The sequence below is a fragment of the Mangifera indica genome, chromosome 12 (genome assembly GCF_011075055.1).
Source record: "Mangifera indica cultivar Alphonso chromosome 12, CATAS_Mindica_2.1, whole genome shotgun sequence".
In the NCBI taxonomy this organism is placed as follows: domain Eukaryota; kingdom Viridiplantae; phylum Streptophyta; class Magnoliopsida; order Sapindales; family Anacardiaceae; genus Mangifera; species Mangifera indica.
In genome coordinates, this window is record NC_058148.1 from 12,496,862 (window position 1) to 12,514,713 (window position 17,852).

The following is a 17,852-nucleotide window of genomic DNA, read 5'->3' on the forward strand; positions in this document are numbered from 1 at the left end:
CTAGACAGACATAATTTGTTTTTCTATCCATTGCTTTATTTATTTATTTACTTCTTGTTGGCCTGACATCCTCCGTCTTTTGCAATACCCTGAACTCTCAAATAAATAACCAGGGGGTAGTTGAACATTTTGATGATTTGAGAAGAAAGCTTCTAGTGAAAACTTCATGTTAGATCGAAACCAGATGGAAATATCAAAAATTTATAAAGTCTTCATATCTCCAAACAAATGGGTTGAGTTTCCATTATATCTGACTTATTATTTCATAGGCTTTAATCTTATTTCCTTGGATGTCTTCTAAACAAACTCTCTATTAAATCTTTGGGTAGTGAATCCGCTGAATTATCTTTCAACTTCACATAGTCAACAAAGATAATTCCAGTTGAGCAGGTGATCAATAACAGTATTGTGTTTATTGGTTGAATTTGAAGAAGAATTTAGTCAACCTCGAAGCAAATATGATATCAGCAATTCTCATTCAACAGATTGTCTTTGCAGTAAGCTGCACATCAGGTGCTTCATTGATCCCAGAAAGAATTTCACATAATTTACAAATTATAAACAAGTGACAACTATCGAAAACTGGAATACTTTTCTAAGAATCGAGTTCATTTGTGTTCTCCCGTATCAAAACATGTTGTTAATGGAAAGTTTGAAAGAAGGAGATGCCAGAGTCAGACATGTTTCAAGCCAATGCAGCATTTAGAGAGATAAATGGGGCACAGGGTTTCATTTTCATCTTATACGTTTCAGCAAACCTTTTTAAAGATATCTTTCAGACTATGAGTTCATGGTGGTGTTAAATTTCATTTCATTAGAGAGAAGTAGGCAAGCTAACATATTGTTCTTCTAATTGTTTATATATGATTTTTAATCTATCTATATACATGAAGAAGCTGGAGGCAGCTCAAGCGAGCCGATCTGACAAGATTCAGACGTAGAAGCTACGGTATGTGTATAGAGTTTCCAAAGAATTTGGAAACCAAAGAGTTTTTCTAATATATGTGAGGATTATGGATCACAGGGGTCCTTTTATGTCTGCTTAATTCAGATAAACTAGAGAGGAATGTGAAAGGGAAGGTTAAATGGCCATTTATCATTGCACAGAGTTTGACATAATCTTCTCACATAAAACTTCAGATGATAATCACTTACCAGAAATGGAATCTTGTTACATTTGAACACAATGGCTATAATTTCACAATAATACAAAGTCATAACTCATCCACACATCCATTTTGCTAGGCTTCCTAATTAACATTACTTATGAATTCATAGCAATGATCTTCTCTTCCAGGCTTGATTGTTCTCCCTGCCATCTTCCCCGTATGATTAACACACTGTCACCCCAAGTCTTAACTGATTTTTTCACATGAATCTCATCTTGGTAGATTGTCCAGTAGAACATTATAGTCTGATACAGCAAAGAAGATCCCACATAGTCTGAGGGAAACCACAGCTTCCATTGCAGCTGCAGTAAGAATTCTGTCAGTAATTTAACATCAAATTTCATTGAGTCATCCTCGCAAATTCTTAGGAATGGTCTAGTTCACTCCCAGAGTAAACTATAATTGAAAAAACAATCACATTGCAGGGAACCTTCAGACAGTTGCCTGGTCTTTGGATTGTCAAAATGCACCACTAATTCCTCTGTAATTGAGAAGATTTATGGATAGAGAAGTTTTTTCCAACATGAAAGTCCCACTAGCTGCAAAAATCGGAAGAATGACAAGATTATAGTTAAAACTTGCATGAAAAATCTGTCTAACTAGCACTCAAGTTCAAAACTTCTATCCGCAAAAGGCAACTAGATGCAACATGAAGTGAAACTTGCATTGGTAAATTCATAGAAAAAACCTTTACGCTAGAACATTTCTAGGGAAACTATACCATATATTTTAACATCTAATAAAGTTAAAACTTGCCATCATTGCCTCAGGTATACCTAGCCACTGAAAAGCTTATCAATCAACTTGCAGCTCTGATTAATCCTGTTTGGAAAGCTGTGACACACTCCTATTAGGCCATCACTCCTATGTCTTCATCCTCATAATTCGAATCCAATTCCTTTTCCTTCTCCAGATCCCCCGTATCAACAAACCGGTTGTTTGATCTTCCATTCTTCAAAATTGCATCCGACTTCTTCATCAACTTAATATATTTTTTCCTCACCTTCAACAACGGATGCTCCTCTATAGCATACTTATCCTGGAAAGCCTCTTTAAGAATAGCAGTACAAGTCTTGTTCTTAAATGACAGATAAAACATATGGGGATGCCTCTCAAATGCCCTGTGAACCTTTTGTGGCAACCCAAAATACTTCTTAAGGCACAAAAGTTTCCTCCTCTCTGCAGAATGCTCAACAAAAAGACTGAGCAGCTCATGTAGGAACCCCACAACTCTTTTCTCAGCTATATCACTAGTAGGATCCAAAAGTGAAGAATCCTCATATGGTGATACGTAAGGAACCTTTTGAAACTCATTTATCCAATCCTCAATCTTTCTCCTCAACCTCAAACCCTTTGAAGGAAAAAGAGGAAACTCAATAGCCTCCATCGGTTCTCCTGAATAAACTCCTTTCTTCATAGCATTTCTTTGCAACGTCGAAAACACTTTTCTACCCTCACTCTCAACAGCCAACCCCTTTAATCCTTCTTCCATATCAACGAACCTAAAAGACCCATCAAGGCTCACTTCTGCGTGCTCTAAAAAGTCACTAGGCAACCCCAAATACCACTCCATTCCTTTAACAACCTTCAAAGGCAAAACTTTATCTTTACTCATCAAAATAAACCTCCTCAGCCTCTCTCTCAGCTCTTCTCTACATTCCTCATACACAATTCTCTCCTGTCTATCAATCTCAACAGCTTCTTGGGTCAACCTAAACCAAGGCAAATTATACATAGGCCCAGTGAACTCTTCAAATATTGATGGGTATTGTCTCAAAAACCTCGCAACTTTAACATGTATATCAAACTGAAGTCCTCTCTTTGAAACAGCAGAGATTGGGATGGAACCAGAAGGCTCTTGGATGATAACATTCTTCACGGCAATGATGGGTTTGAGATGTATTGAGTTGTGGATGAGGTCAATTGAGTCGAAGTAAAATTCTTGCTTCCATTTCATGTAGACATTCACATAGCAGTGGCTTTGGGTGTATGTAAAAGGCGGTGGATTTATTTTCAGCCGGGTTTTAAAGATTGGATTTTTGAAATTGACTAGTAAGATTTTTAGGGTTTTAGCGTACTGATTGTTGAACAACATGTGCGAGGGTTTTGGTTGAAGAGACTCGGATCAACAGGCTTCTTTCTTGTGAAGTCTGCAGAGGCTTTACATTAGAGGAATATCGAAGCATGCATCTAGGGAAAGTTCTGCATGAAAATACGACGCCGTATTCCATGCCATTTTTTTTATCAAATGAACGCACGATAGAGTTTGAAATTACGTATTAACCCTTACAAAAGAAACCTAATTTTTTCTTAACATGATTTTTTATAATTACACGTTCATTAAAATAAACAGATAAATTTTATATCCAACAAAATTCCTTACCCTTCTATCTTTGATATAAATATATAATTTAGAATAAATAAATAAAATTAAATTATGGCAAATTTTGGAGTGCCATAATGCATTTTCAAGTCCAAATATATAGTGTATGTGTTTAAATTTCATAAACATTACAGATAAAGATATTAGGGCATCAATACAATGTTTTGAACAAGGAAGCACCACCGCTAAGTACAGAAGCTTCATCTATTACGAGATAAGTGAAAATAAATATTGAAATGTAAAAGTTACCCATGGTCTATTTACAATAACAGTAAGGCTAGAATGAATCAATGAAATAATAATAAGAAAAACTTTCCTACTCTACAAACTGTAAGATGTGTATAGATGCATGCAAGATCGAATGATCCCATACCCCATCCCCGATCGGAGAAACTTATATATACAAAACAAGCGAAACCATGCACTGGTGTCAGTAGCAGTAGTAGCAACAACCTTCCTTTTTCTCCGTACACTATATATATACATTAAAACTCAAAATCAAGCCAATGGCTAGATGCCACAAATGAGTCAACGCAGAACTTAGAAGTAAATCCGCAATATAACCAGCTTGCAACACAGCCATTTAGTTTCCAAATATCCACCACCATATCCCTTTTTTCTTATCTTCAAACGCAGGCAGTTCTGAGTTTATATAACAGCAAAGTCAAATGAGATACGATTCATTGTATGTGTACAACAACAAGAAGTCTGATGAACAAATTGCAATTTCAAATTATTGTTCAAACATGTATACAAGAAAACCACAAATTTTGGAATAAAAAGTAGTATTACCTCCTTCAGGATAAATCGAATTATAGTGCACCTCTGCCCAAAAACTTAAAAAGATAACTGCAAAATGACAAATGGTATGATTCATGATTAGTATTTTAAAAGGGTGTCATGGCATTGCAATGATAGAAAACAAGCAACAAAAAGATTTTCATCAAAATGATTACAATTAGATTCAAATTTCACAAAAAAATGATAGCCTCATAAAATACTTACTTCGCGAGGATTTTGGAACATGTGGAAGGATCTCAATGTAACATGTGTCCTTAAACGAAGTTATCACAAATATCTTGGCGCCATACTGCAATTATATGGTAATAAGACCTTAGTTATCAAAATCAGGGTCTGTCACAGTTGATGTTGATGATAGTTGTGAGCAGTCAATCACCTCATGTAGATAATAGATATTCCTAAAGATACTTTATGAAATATAATTACAACCATAATTGCAAAAGAAGTCATTCCAAAATCAGTAATGCTATATGCACACTTTTGAATATATAATTGGATATATAGATAATGTGTTATCATGTGATTGGGTGTAACTTTATTCGAAATTCAAAATCCCCTTATCACATGATGACACATCATCTATGTACCCAATTGTGCACTCAAAAACGTATGCACATAGTTTTATTGCTCCAAAATATATTAAACTATCAAAAAGTCGACTTTCACAATAAGTCATCCCCAGCAGAGCCAGAGAAGTTGACCAAACACTGAAATCAAAATTCTGAAAAAAGAAAATTTCAAATGAATTTCATGCACCTTAAGTTGTTCTAATCTTGTAAGAAACAGGTAACTTGCACACTTCTCCAATCACAAATATAACTAAAGAAAACAAATAAAACTATAATGAAAGACGAATCCATCAAAGGAAATTAATTCAAGGTGAAACAACAATATTTGAGCAATTAGACAGACCCAACATTCAAACTCCTACCATATTTCCAGAATCTTGAAAAGAAAATGCCAAAAATCAAAGGCATAGAATCTAGAAGATCTAGTAATTGACCATACCGAGTCAGCAGCAGCCTGCAAAGTAACATGATCACCCCATTCACCACTCCTATTTCATCCACCATAGAAAATATAAGCAGAGAACTTAGTCAAGCATTTAAGGTAGAAAAAAACAGATATTGGTATAAGTATTTTACAGGCTCATTCTCTTCAAATAGTCCTCATAAGCCATTGGAACATAACCCTCATAAATTTCTGGGTAAGACTTTAGCTGATGACATCAAAATTGGAAAAAAGAAGCACCCTTAGTTTAAGCAATATGTACAATAACAGCATCAAAATACTCAAGCTCATTTACTAAATAAGACATTAAACTGACCTGATTAATTATTTGTTCCCTCACAAACTTGTGGTGCTCAGGAGATCGGTAGAGCTGATCTGATAATGACCGAAACTGAGAAAATAAGAAACTACTAAGACATTTCCAGAGCTAATGGAGAAGTAACTACATTTATTTGCAATATGAATTCGACAAGTCTGAGAAAACATGTAATTGTTAATTTAAGGAGCATTTTTTAGTATTCTCAAGCACCAGAAAGAAAAAGAAAAAGAAAGCACCCTATGATCACTCAACGGTTTAAAGAACCAACCTGACAGTTACCGTCTCCTTTCACCTTATTTTCTATCAGACCATACAATTGCAACCTAAAAAAAAAAAAAAGATTGTACAGTTAAAACCATCTTATGATAGCAGAATTTTCTCAAAAGAATAGGGGTAAATTTCCTATTATTTGAAAGAGCGAGATGCTAGAGAGATGGTATTTATTTGGCAGCACGACAACAGAGATCCCATGGAAATGCATACATGAAGTGAACATGAATAAAGATCCAGGAGAAAACAGTGAAAGTTTTGATTAATTTTAAGTTACAATAGTTTCTAAAAACTTTTGCAAACATCTCGCATAAACAAATCAACAGGGGATGAGATTTAAATTTTATGAAGTTTAACCCAAAAGCTTAGTTTTTAAATTCAACTAAGGACAATCTAGATAAATCTTACATTTGATCAATATTGGACTCTATTTTCCCCTTACAGGTGGCCCTTCTTATAAGAACCATACAGGATAAAAATACCCTCAAGTGATGGAAGTATTGCTAGAAAAGCATGTGTTACTCGTTAATTTGTGAACAATTAATTAAAGGTGATAATTATCATCACGGGAATCAGGATTTCTTTGCCACACATCAAGTTCCATAATTGCATCAATGCAACAAATTCTAACCGTCCATGCATCCATCAACACAGACACCACAATCAATTTCATGATACTACCTAGACAGAGCTTCAAAAAAATTATAGGCTAGTTTCATAGCATAGTTGTAAATGAACAAGACTTAAACTTCGTAAACTCAATAAAAACTGATAAATAATTATTAGATCATCTAGGAGACAATAAGAAAAAAAGATGGACCCAACACCTATCTAACAGCCTTTGATGATCTGATATCTCTTCATCAGCTGATGGTATTTCACCATTAATTTTGGGAACATGCTGCAAGAAAACAAATAAGGGAAAGAAGATGTATCAATTCCTCCAGCAATAAAGAGAAAGAAGCACCGGTTAACAAGAAACAGAATGAATCTAAAAAACACATTCATACCCAAAAGCCAGCATAATCACAATCTTTTTTTAAACAGATAATTCATAAATCCCCATGCAATTAAGCAAATGACGAAAAGAAAATATGACGCAATACCTAAAATGAAAAAGTATCTAACAGTGTGCAAAAAAATGTATTTCACAGAACATCGTTAAAAGAATATCAGTCTAACACTGAAATGAAAAATAATGCAACTGGAATCCATACTTACAGGAACAGGGACCATCTGATTCAATCTCTTGCCCACCTCACAATCAAGAATTGAAGACTCGTCTGTTACGTCTAATAAATACTGCAAATTCTCTACTTGGCCCTCATCATCATCAGTTTCCACCTTCACCTCCCTACTTTGACCACCTGTCTCCATCTGTTTACTAGAACCACCTGTCTCTCTTCCATTTTCTCCAGAAAAATCTGCTGCTTCCACATCATTCTCACACCCTACACACAATAATAGATGATCTCCCATTAAACCCTAAAGTAGTGACAGAACAGCATAATCAATTAATCAAATTGGAAGGCAGAGAATTTCCCACTACCAGAACTAAAGTATCTTCTTGAAGGAGCAAGCCAATCCTGTGCAAGTATCGATTCTTGAGAGGGATTATCAGACCCAGATGCTTCAGCAGCAGCAACTCGTGACAGTTCTTGTTGAAGGGCATATGCAATAACTGCATCATTCTCCACATCTCCCTGTTCTGTTTGACAATAACATTCTCTGACATACTGAACTTGACTCAAATCTCTATCATACTGCGTTACAGCACTTTGTGAACCAGCATTAGTAATACTACAGACATCTAAAAGTTGATGAAGACCCCAGCGAACAACATCAGGATCTTGGTCATAACTTATCATCTTGCTTGTATAGTTTCTGACAAGGAACTGTTGAAGGCTATCAATTCCTTAATTAATGTAGTTCTTCCCCATAAAGCTTCAAAAACTGGAACAGACATAGGAAAACAACCACCACCAGTCAATGTATCTCAAATATAACATACCACTACAGGAATATCTGAACTCCACACGCACACACAAATAGTAAGGTGTTTACACAGCAAAAACCAAAAATTGACCCAAAAGAATGCTTATTAATATTAGCATCCACAAAGGTTCATCCAAAGAAAAGATCTAGCATTATTGTCTATGAATATAGTCTACCACTTATAAGTTGGCATAAAATTGCTACTTTCAACTCCCATAAGTAAAACATTATTTAAAGGCAAAGATATTAACATAAAGCTACACAGCAACCCCATAAAAATAAACTATAATTTCCCAATGAACATAACACCCAAAATAAAACATGTATAAAATAACAATATAAACATCACAAAAACTTCGATAGAAATCATACTTTTAATTCAATAAAGAAACTTTCCGTTCTATATCTAGTTTCAAAAACAAGGGAGCGAAATTTTTACAAAATAAATAAGTAAATACACAAAACTTAACATAGGAATGAAAAATAGCAAAAAAGTATCATGAAAACAAAACCCTAATCCTCCAATTACAAACCCAAAAAAGGTAAAAAGAAGAGCAAAAGCAAAAAAAAAACACTTAAATTACAATTATAAATATCGTAACTAAATAAACAAATAACAAATTGCAAAAATAAATAAATTAAAATTACCTGAGAATTTGGAAAGAAAACGGTGATATAGAAAGATAAAAAATAGAGAGAGAGAGAAAGAAAGAGGGGGAAGATGAAGGTTTAGGAGTTAAAGATCGAGCAAGTTTGATAGCGACAGTAGTCGATTTTTTTTTTTAAATTTTTGGGTAATTTTATTATAATATAGTGGTTGAAGTTACCGTCTATTTAGGCGTATTTTCTTGAAATTCCTTGCTTTCGACCAGTGGTATTATACCACGGGTGCGATAATCGCACAATCCGGCCGTACGACTACGTGGCTTCCAGTAATATCAACACGTGTCGGTGGCAGTTAGTAAGACGGTTAATCATAAATTTTTTTCCTCAGAATTACAATTTTTTTAATGAACATTATCAAAACTGATGCGTAATACGTTATCCCAAGATGCCTTTCTTATCCCACTTCCCATTTGCTGCTATTGGTATAATCCATTGAAAGATTTTGCAGTCAATCAATTAATTATAAATCCCAAGTATGTGTTTCACTTTATTGAGGAAAATGGATATCCAAGCGACCATATCCACCATTGAAAAATTTACAGAAAATTTAAATATATGGCCAAAGTTGGTCCAATGACTGTTTCAATTATGTCAGAAATACTTTTTCGTCTTTTCAATTTGTATATGCAGTTTATTCAGTTGTTAGTTAATCTTATAATAGATTTAGTTGGAATTACACCTTTAAATCATCATCTTCATGCCAGACTATCGTCATCACACTCTCTTGCCACCACAACCGCCACTTGCACCACCGAATTACCACCGCTTGCTTCTTGGCTCTTTTCTTACTTATCTTGGCGACACGCAACTTTCCCGCCTCGATTTCTTACTCAAATCTGCCGTTGTTGATTTCTTCTCAGACTATAATATTTATTCTCTTCATGGATTGGATAATTCATCGCGAGTAGATTATTGCTGTTCACAATAGCTCGCACCAATATTTCTTTGGCTTCTTCGTGTTTCTTCTTCAGCATGTTGCAAATCTGAAAAACAAGAGAACTACAACAGTTGCCTTCTAATATGAACCTAGAGCTATGAAGTTGACTATGAGAATTAATTTAAAGGAAGCCATGAACTTGACTCACTTTCAGTACATTCAAAACCATGACATTGGGAAGTCTAATATGGTTGATAATAATGCAATCACTGCATTTTGAGATTTAAATGATTGGATGATCAAATGCAAGGATAAAAACCAAATGTTCCATATTCGATTTCGTCATTGTTCTGCCTCTCCTCTTCTTCTTCAATTTTGTTGTCGACTTCTTTAACTCCCCTAGGTGTTAAAAATATATAGTAATTAAGGATAGAATGAATTTCTTTGAAACCTGTATAGCAATGCAACTCATTTGCCTTGAAAAAAGCTTTACATTTGTGTTTAACAATCCAGAGTACAATGTAATTTACACATTCAGCAAAAAGGGCAGCCCTGTTACACATGAATCCATCCGAATAACAAGAACAGTTTACACAGATTTTATTTAAGATGTTCTAACAATCTTAGGCTTCCTTGTTAGCCAAACAAAGCGCCCTTTCCCTTCATTGATCAAATCCATTAATCTTCTTTTTAAACGTTCTCTTTTTGACATTTCATAAGAATCTTTCAAAGCCAAGCTCTTCAGGGGTGTTAGGGGGGTTCCATCTTCAGCTGACTCTACAATTCGAGTCACCATTTCCAAAACTTCACTCATTTTGGGGCGTACTTTGGCTTGTCGTGCCAAACATCGGTTGGCTATAGCTGCTAGTTTTTGGGCAGACTTGAGAGAATACTTCCCTTCAAGCCTTGGGTCTAAAATCAATATGAACTTTTTCGCATCAGTAAGGTGCGGCCTGACCCATTCCAGGAGTTTTTCCTCGCCCTTGGGACGACTTCTATCTACAGGACGCCTACCAGTGATGAGTTCATAGAGGAAAACTCCATAGCTCCACACATCACTTTTAGCTGTGAGACGGCCAGTTTGAATGTATTCAGGAGCTGCATATCCAACTGTTCCTACAACCTGTTTAAATATCAGATAATATGCTCTCTCTCTTTCTACAAACTAATTAAGAACATCTAATTATGGACAGTTTGCATATACAACAACGCACAAATGAACTAGAGAAAAGTCAAGTAATTAAATTGAATAACCAAGTTCAATAAATGACACACAAGCCATTCCATCTTGGTTGCACACATTTAGATGATAGAAAACCAATCTTAAACTAGACATATGCCATATGGTTTCAACATATTACACATTCAACTCATTGCAGAAAAAATCATCCAAAGAATATTGTTTTAGTGACAGATTCATTGAGTTTTATTTTATGAGTTCAGATTTGCACACGAGATGAAAAAGAATATTAAATTCACATAGTTTGTAAACTTTGTATTGAATAGTATAAGGATCATCTTGAGTAGTAGAAACATACTGCAGTAGAGACATGACTTATTCCATCTGAAGGTCCCAATCTAGCCAACCCAAAGTCTGACAGCTTTGCATTCCATTGCTCATCCAAAAGTATGTTTGAGGACTTGAAATCTCTAAAGATAATCTGCGTCAATAAAAAAATTAAAAATTCACTTCAACATAGTAAACACTTAGTTTAAGAGGATATCAAGCCCCTCGTTATAATATAAGTAATAGGTATTAAAATTTAAGCAAAACCAAACTTTGAACCCCAAACAAACACAGAGAAAACGATAGGGAAGGTTTGCAAAACTTGGTAATAGCAAGATCGATAAGTAGTTATTTTAAGGTTTGCAAACCCATCGAAGTTCTGAATATCAACAACCAGCATAAGCGACCTCAAGCAAAGAATATATATGAACCATTTTTCTGAAAGCAACCTAACTTTAGAGCAGCAATACCAATCTCCGGATTATGAAAGTTGAAACTGGATAGTCAAGTAATAACTACAGTTCATACAAAGATTAAATAACCAGAATAAGCTATCTTAGTTGATATTACAAAGCTTTATTGCTCTATATGGTTATCATACAATCTCCAATATCTACTAGATTGACTTTGATCTTTCCACACAGTGGTGGTAGGAGTATTTTTTAAGGCATAAGAAAGATCATGCTAATTATTCTTAGTGTCTTCCAGTTCTGCTGGCCCTCACCTTCTGTTCTTGTAAGCTATGCCAGGTGAATGAAACACCTTGGTATGAATTTAACTGTTGCTAAACCACTAACATTCAATTTTACCAAGTAAACAAGAAAGAATAATTACCTGAAACTCCATTCCTTCATGGAGGTATGCTAGGCCTCGTGCAGCATCCTGGGCTATTTTCAGTCTCGTGGCCCAAGGAATAGTTGTCTGAAATCGACAAGATAGGTGATCTTGCACACTTCTGTTGGCCATATACTCATATATCAAAAGCCGCTGAATTCCTCTCTCATCATCCTCTGCACAGTAGCCCAACAATTTGACAAGATTTTGATGTTCAACAACCCCTAAAACATTTACTTCTGTCACCCATTCCTTGTGACCCTGCAATAAAGATTTAGGAGCAACTTTCTTATGTATATCTATGGAGAAGGTAACTTTGAAATGCCACGAGGGAAGACAGTCATAAATGAGAACACATGATTATGAGAGCTTCTGCCTATCTATTTATCCTATCATTATCTTAGAAGAAACCAGAAACAGGTTTGGCAAACTTTAAGTTTAGTTTCAAGAACAATATCATACAAGCCAGCAACAACATGCATCTATATTGACATGATAATTTCTTCTTAAATGTTATTTTTCTACCATAAACTAGGCTTTGTAATTCATCAACTTATATAAGTTCAGTTAATATTGCCTAAGCTAATTACATTAATCCAAGATAAACAGGAATACAGATGACGTGTTAATCAAGATTAATGCATTACACACATTTACTTGATCATTAATATTGAAAAACACAACATAATCAATTCATCTTAGCAACTATATCCTCAAGAAATATGGAAAAACCATCTAATTTCTAGCTTTGCAAAGAAGTTGCTCGTAGTTATGCCTAATGGGCATTTCATATAACACAAAATAAAGTTGTTGGCTTGAAAAGAGATAAAATCAACATTATTGGTTCTCTCTAATATAATGGATGAAATGCAGAAGTAGCCAATTGTTAATCAAATTTCAAACAACTTTTGTCTGAGCATCTTCATATATAAAAGCAAGATTTTAAGATCTAACGTGTTCAATAAAAAATTCACACCAAATTAGATATATTTTATCAACCAAAAGAAAATTATAAAGAATTTTTAAAAATATTATGTTGCTAAACTTGCTAAAATTCATATTTAAAGCTAAGTGTAAGAAAAAGGAAACAGAAAAGATAAAAAACTTGCCTGCAAGCCTCTTCTACTTAATTGTTTTACAGCAATATCTATCTTCTTACTTGAATCTTCTGTGCTCCGAATCACACCTCTGTAAACACCACCAAATCCACCTTCACCAATCATAAGGGAGCGGCTGAAATTCTTTGTGGCAGTCTTCAACTCCGAGAATGTGAAAACTCTGAGATTACTTTGTCTTTGGGAGAGCTGAGACAGAACAGCGAATGAGTTCTTCGTGGAGGCTACTGTGCTTAAATCTGAGACATTCTGAGAATTGAACTCGGATCCAGATCTCCTCATATCGCGATCAGTTGACATTGAACTACAGGTATTGAAAGAGCGGACCGATACGGATTTTGTTGTCTTTGGCTCATCATTTTTATCTCCTTTGGAGAAATTGAAGCACTTCATAGCCTCCTCCTCTAAACCACTTGCCTCACTGCACATTTACAACTGAATTTAATTGAAAAAAAACACCGAGAAATTTAACACCTTCAACAATTTTACCCGCAAAAAATTCCCTCTAACATAAGCTTTGAATTCAACAAGCAAAAGTCCCTATCACATAAAACTTTGAAAATGTAATTGAGATACTATAAACTTAAAAAATAGTAAGTACATAAGCTTTAATTCGTCAACTGCCAAATTCACTAACAAAGGGCCAGGCTTCAATCCCAAAACAATCAGCTATTTTTTTGAAACCCTTTTCCTTAAATAATGCAGTTCCAAACTGAACATTGAAAACAACCCAGAATGCCATCTCTTAAACCCACATCCATAATTTAGTTTCATCCCCAGAAAACCATAGAATTCAACTAACCTTTCACATAAGAAAGGATGTAAAATCATGAAATGAAGAAAAGAGTTAGTAACCTGTTATGTGAATTACAAGGAATGCATTAATGGAGGGCCAATAAGGTAGGCTTTACAGGCTATAGTCATGGGAAGACGAGTTAACAGGAACTCAAAATCCAAAAAGGAAAGATGAGAATCATGAGATTGATAGAATCCACGGACACAACGAGCTCTCCATGATCTCAAGCAAGTCAACACAAGGCAGCTGGTTTCTAGCTCACCAACCAAGAACCCCATCATTTAGTTTATAAGACAGATTTGAGTGAGTTAAGAAACCCAAACAGATTTGAAAAATGAAGCCAAATACTTAAGTTAAAATGTGTGAAAAGGGACTATTCAATCTTTGATACTGATTGCTTTATGTTTATGCCTTCTTTCAAATACAAACAAACGCCTCTCGCTTCCATATTCAGTGGGCGTTAATAACAATAATTCCGAAGCTATAATTAAATTTAGGGGAATTATATTAAATACCATTTTACTTTTTTATTAAGTAAGAGTGTCTATTTGATCAATTCTTAAGTAAAAATACTTATTTTTTTATTCTTAAGCAAAAATATATTAATTTTTTTTTAAATATCAAAATTATTTTTTACCACATCTATATAAAACTTGTCACTCTTACTTTCATTACATACACTTCTCATATCACTTAAACACTCACTCTTACTCTCATTTTTATTTAATATCAATTACTACGGATTCATTCAGAAGGAAAAAGTTTATATTTCTGAATTCGAATAAAAAAATTAATTCGTGAAAAAAAGTATTTATATGAATCTTAACTCAAAACTTAATTTTATTTATTAAATAAGTTCATATGTCATGTAAAGGGAGCATTTGGATATTTGTGAATAATTTAGGGCTGTAAAATGTTAAAAAATTATATGATGCATTTTGATATTACACAATATATAAAATATTTAAATAACATGTTAAGAATAAATATATTGAAATACTCTAGAATGTCAACAATAAAAAAATCACTCGAAAATCTGAAAAAACATATCTGAATTTCGAAAACTACATGTTCAAATAGCTTAGGAACGAGAAAATCAAAAAATCGATATAAAATTTCGTAATTACATCATAAAACGTGTCTAAAAAAGCACAAACTAAAGAGACAAATATTAAATTTGAAAACTAAATGTCAAAAAAGTCTAGCTCGGTCACAAACAAGCTCAAAATCATAAAAACCGAAAACTCTAAATTTAATAAAACAAACAAATTGTATAATATATACTGAAATAGTTTTATTTGGGCCTCCAAATTGGGTGCAACCAACAAAACTAGTTGTCATTGTAGAGCTCGAAACGAGCTTCAATTTGATATATTACAGGCCTCGTAACTCCTTCTAAATCAAAAGTTATGGTCGTTCAAAGTCTATCTCCTACAGCCCTATAGTTTTAAAAAAGTCAATTTCCACCAAACCCACGATTTTCATGTACTACCTCATAGTTCAGTGTAAAATTTTTCACAGACCCCATTGGATCTCCCCCTCCCCCTAAAATTTTAAAAATGTTAAATTTCCCCCCCACCCCACGGGTGTCTGTGAGAGATTACGTAGCGTCAGCAGATTTAACCTATTTTCTGGCAAAAAATCGTCATTTTAGTCTCTAATTTCAACACAAATCAAATTTACACATCCAATAACACAAAACCTCTCAAGAAATTCAAGCAAAACAACTATGAATCAAAATATTTTATGCATTGTTCAGATTCGAAACCCTAAACATTCAAACCTCAAAATCTCCCTCAAATCTCAATAATTCTAATAATAAATTGATTCAAACAAGAAGTGAGATAATGTACTATCTTTATTTGTCATTTTTGGTTGCCAAAAAACATGAAAAGTCGATGGAAAAGACGAAAACATGTTACATCCGTGGGAGATCCAAATTTTCTTTGAATTTGAACAGTAAATCTGTAGGAAATATGGGGTTTATATATAATGACATTTTGGTTATTTCTCAAATTGAGGGCATTTTTGCTTAATTCTTAGAGTTTTGGGTAATTTCGTTTAACACCCTTTAGTTTTGGGTATTTATTATAATTTCTCTTAAATTTTTAAGGCCACCGGAACCCAAAGTTTTTTTTTTGCCCATTGTTCTTATCTTGCAAAAACTCAAATCTCTATCCATAAATCATCAAAATTAATAAAATTTATTAATTTTAAAAGTAAGATTATTATTAATGATATTAAAAAATAAATATTTTATTTTATTTTTTTAAACATTAAAAACCAATAATTTTTTCATATTTAAGTTTTAAAAAATTGCATTTCTCCTCTGTTAGATTTAGTGTTTCTTTTGTGACAAACTCTTTCTTTTATCCGACGATGAATGTCTTCGTCAGAGATGAAAATGTCATTTTATTGTCATTGATAAAGTGTTTGTTTCTGATAAAAACATTTGTTATCGAAGGGAGAGAGTTCGTCGATAGAGAAACTCTAAATCTAATAAGAGAAAAAAATATAATTTTTCAAAATTTAAGTTTGAAGAAAATTATTAATTTTTAAAGTTAAAAAAAATACAATAAAATTTTAAAATTAACAGATTTTATTAATTTTAATAGTAAATATTTAAATTTTTAAAATATAATAAATTCAACTTTAGAAAAGAATAATAATAATAACATATATCTTCTTATCCTTAAAGCTGTTACATATAATTCTGAAATATGAGGAACAATTTTTTTATCTGTCTCAAAAAAAAATTAAATTGCTTTTTATTTTACTTAATGCTATCAGAGTCAGTGGTAAATTTTAATATTTTATGGAAATGGTAAAATGATTTCAAAATTTTAATTACAGGTTAAAAATAAAGAATGAAGAGGAATAATGCTTAGACTTAATCAAAGTCAAAATTCACCAATTCGGATAATATAAATACATTCTCAATTTGATTATTATAATAAATCAAATTACGCGCTACATTTGACCCGTTTTTATTATTCTAATATCCTATGCCAAGAGGGCGGCTTTGATAGATTCTACAAGTAAAAGACAAAATAGTATTAGGCATTATACCAATTTTAAGAAAAATATTGAAAACATTTTTTAATATTAAACGGTGTCGCATATTGGAATGACAATTTTTACTTAAATTTATAACCTTTAATACTAATAAAAAGATTTTTTTTGATAAAAATAAAAAATAAAACAAAGATGAAAACAAAAAAATATCTCTATAATTAAAGATAAGTTTGGATTAAAAATACATGTGCTTCATCTCCATCTTTGCCCTACCCCTCCCAATCCTTGTCACTGTCTTTATCTCTATCATCGCCCTACCTTTGTCTTTGTTGCTATCTATATCCTTTCATATTAATATTTTTATTTAAAATATTAACATATTCTTATAATTTTAGATTTTATATATATTTTAAATTTATTTATATTTTTGTTATACATATTAAGGTAATAGTATATGATATTTGTAATATTTAAAATAGTAAACTGATTTTAATTTCAGTTAATTTTGTTATTTAATATGTTTATGTTATGTTTAGAGAAAACGAAAAATCTTTATTATCTTCGCAATAAAGATAAGTCGAAGACGGGAATTGACATCTCTTGTAGAGATGGGAAGGAAGACAGAGAATAAGATATTTAATCTCATCCCTCTTTGTGGTCATCCTTAATCACAAAGTATTAAAAGCATTTTGTTTATAATTTTTTTCTATTTATTATATGATTTTATGATATTTTTTCAGGGATTTAAGTAATTTCCAAAAAGTATATTATACTTTCTGAAACAAGTTATTTGGCCAGTTAACAATTATTTTATCACGTAATCATATTCATTGCATGCAAAATGCAATCCATGGATTTTTAAGTATATAACATTTTAGATGACAATTTTAATATGAGAATAAAATTATATATATAAATAAATTTTAATAATTTATTTATATAGACTGAGATAATAATATATGATAAGATAATATAATTATTTTTTGTTAACTTCAAAATCACATAATTTATTATCACATCAAATTTTATGAATAAATAAATAATTTTTATTATACATGTAATATTATTATCCGGCTAATATATCAAAATAAAGT

At 32.7% G+C, this 17,852-nt stretch overlaps 3 protein-coding genes across 6 annotated transcripts; all 3 read right to left on the bottom strand.

The window, feature by feature from the left end:
• Positions 1-1,121: 1,121 nt before the first annotated feature.
• Positions 1,122-3,364, bottom strand: LOC123193268 (protein WHAT'S THIS FACTOR 9, mitochondrial). Of its 2 annotated transcripts, XM_044606135.1 has the most exons (3): positions 1,946-3,364; positions 1,600-1,708; positions 1,122-1,471 (listed from the first exon to the last, which is right to left on the bottom strand). In XM_044606135.1, the coding sequence occupies exon 1, from the start codon at positions 3,262-3,264 to the stop codon at positions 2,020-2,022; it is 1,245 nt and encodes a 414-aa protein (XP_044462070.1). In that variant the 5' UTR covers positions 3,265-3,364; the 3' UTR covers positions 1,122-1,471; positions 1,600-1,708; positions 1,946-2,019. The 2 variants fall into 2 exon arrangements, with proteins under 2 accessions (XP_044462070.1, XP_044462069.1); XM_044606134.1 differs by having other exon boundaries at positions 1,122-1,708.
• Positions 3,365-3,738: 374 nt separating this feature from the next.
• LOC123193269 (OVARIAN TUMOR DOMAIN-containing deubiquitinating enzyme 9-like) lies at positions 3,739-8,746 on the bottom strand. Of its 3 annotated transcripts, none has more exons than XM_044606136.1 (11): positions 8,597-8,745; positions 7,503-7,906; positions 7,175-7,404; positions 6,781-6,854; positions 5,952-6,006; positions 5,681-5,755; positions 5,499-5,572; positions 5,362-5,410; positions 4,558-4,642; positions 4,345-4,401; positions 3,739-4,194 (listed from the first exon to the last, which is right to left on the bottom strand). In XM_044606136.1, the coding sequence occupies exons 2-11, from the start codon at positions 7,819-7,821 to the stop codon at positions 4,136-4,138; spliced, it is 1,077 nt and encodes a 358-aa protein (XP_044462071.1). In that variant the 5' UTR covers positions 7,822-7,906; positions 8,597-8,745; the 3' UTR covers positions 3,739-4,135. The 3 variants fall into 3 exon arrangements, 2 of the variants coding, with proteins under 2 accessions (XP_044462071.1, XP_044462072.1); XR_006497040.1 differs by lacking the exon at positions 3,739-4,194 and adding an exon at positions 5,110-5,172 and having other exon boundaries at positions 4,339-4,401; positions 8,597-8,746; XM_044606137.1 differs by lacking the exons at positions 3,739-4,194; positions 4,345-4,401 and adding an exon at positions 5,110-5,172 and having other exon boundaries at positions 5,285-5,410; positions 8,597-8,746.
• A 1,188-nt stretch (positions 8,747-9,934) lies between these two features.
• LOC123192336 (serine/threonine-protein kinase PCRK1) lies at positions 9,935-14,146 on the bottom strand. Its single transcript, XM_044604850.1, has 5 exons — positions 13,803-14,146; positions 12,942-13,368; positions 11,833-12,093; positions 11,030-11,152; positions 9,935-10,614 (listed from the first exon to the last, which is right to left on the bottom strand). Exons 2-5 carry the CDS (start codon positions 13,338-13,340, stop codon positions 10,096-10,098), a joined length of 1,302 nt encoding a protein of 433 aa, XP_044460785.1. The 5' UTR covers positions 13,341-13,368; positions 13,803-14,146; the 3' UTR covers positions 9,935-10,095.
• Between the last annotated feature and the right edge of the window lie 3,706 nt (positions 14,147-17,852).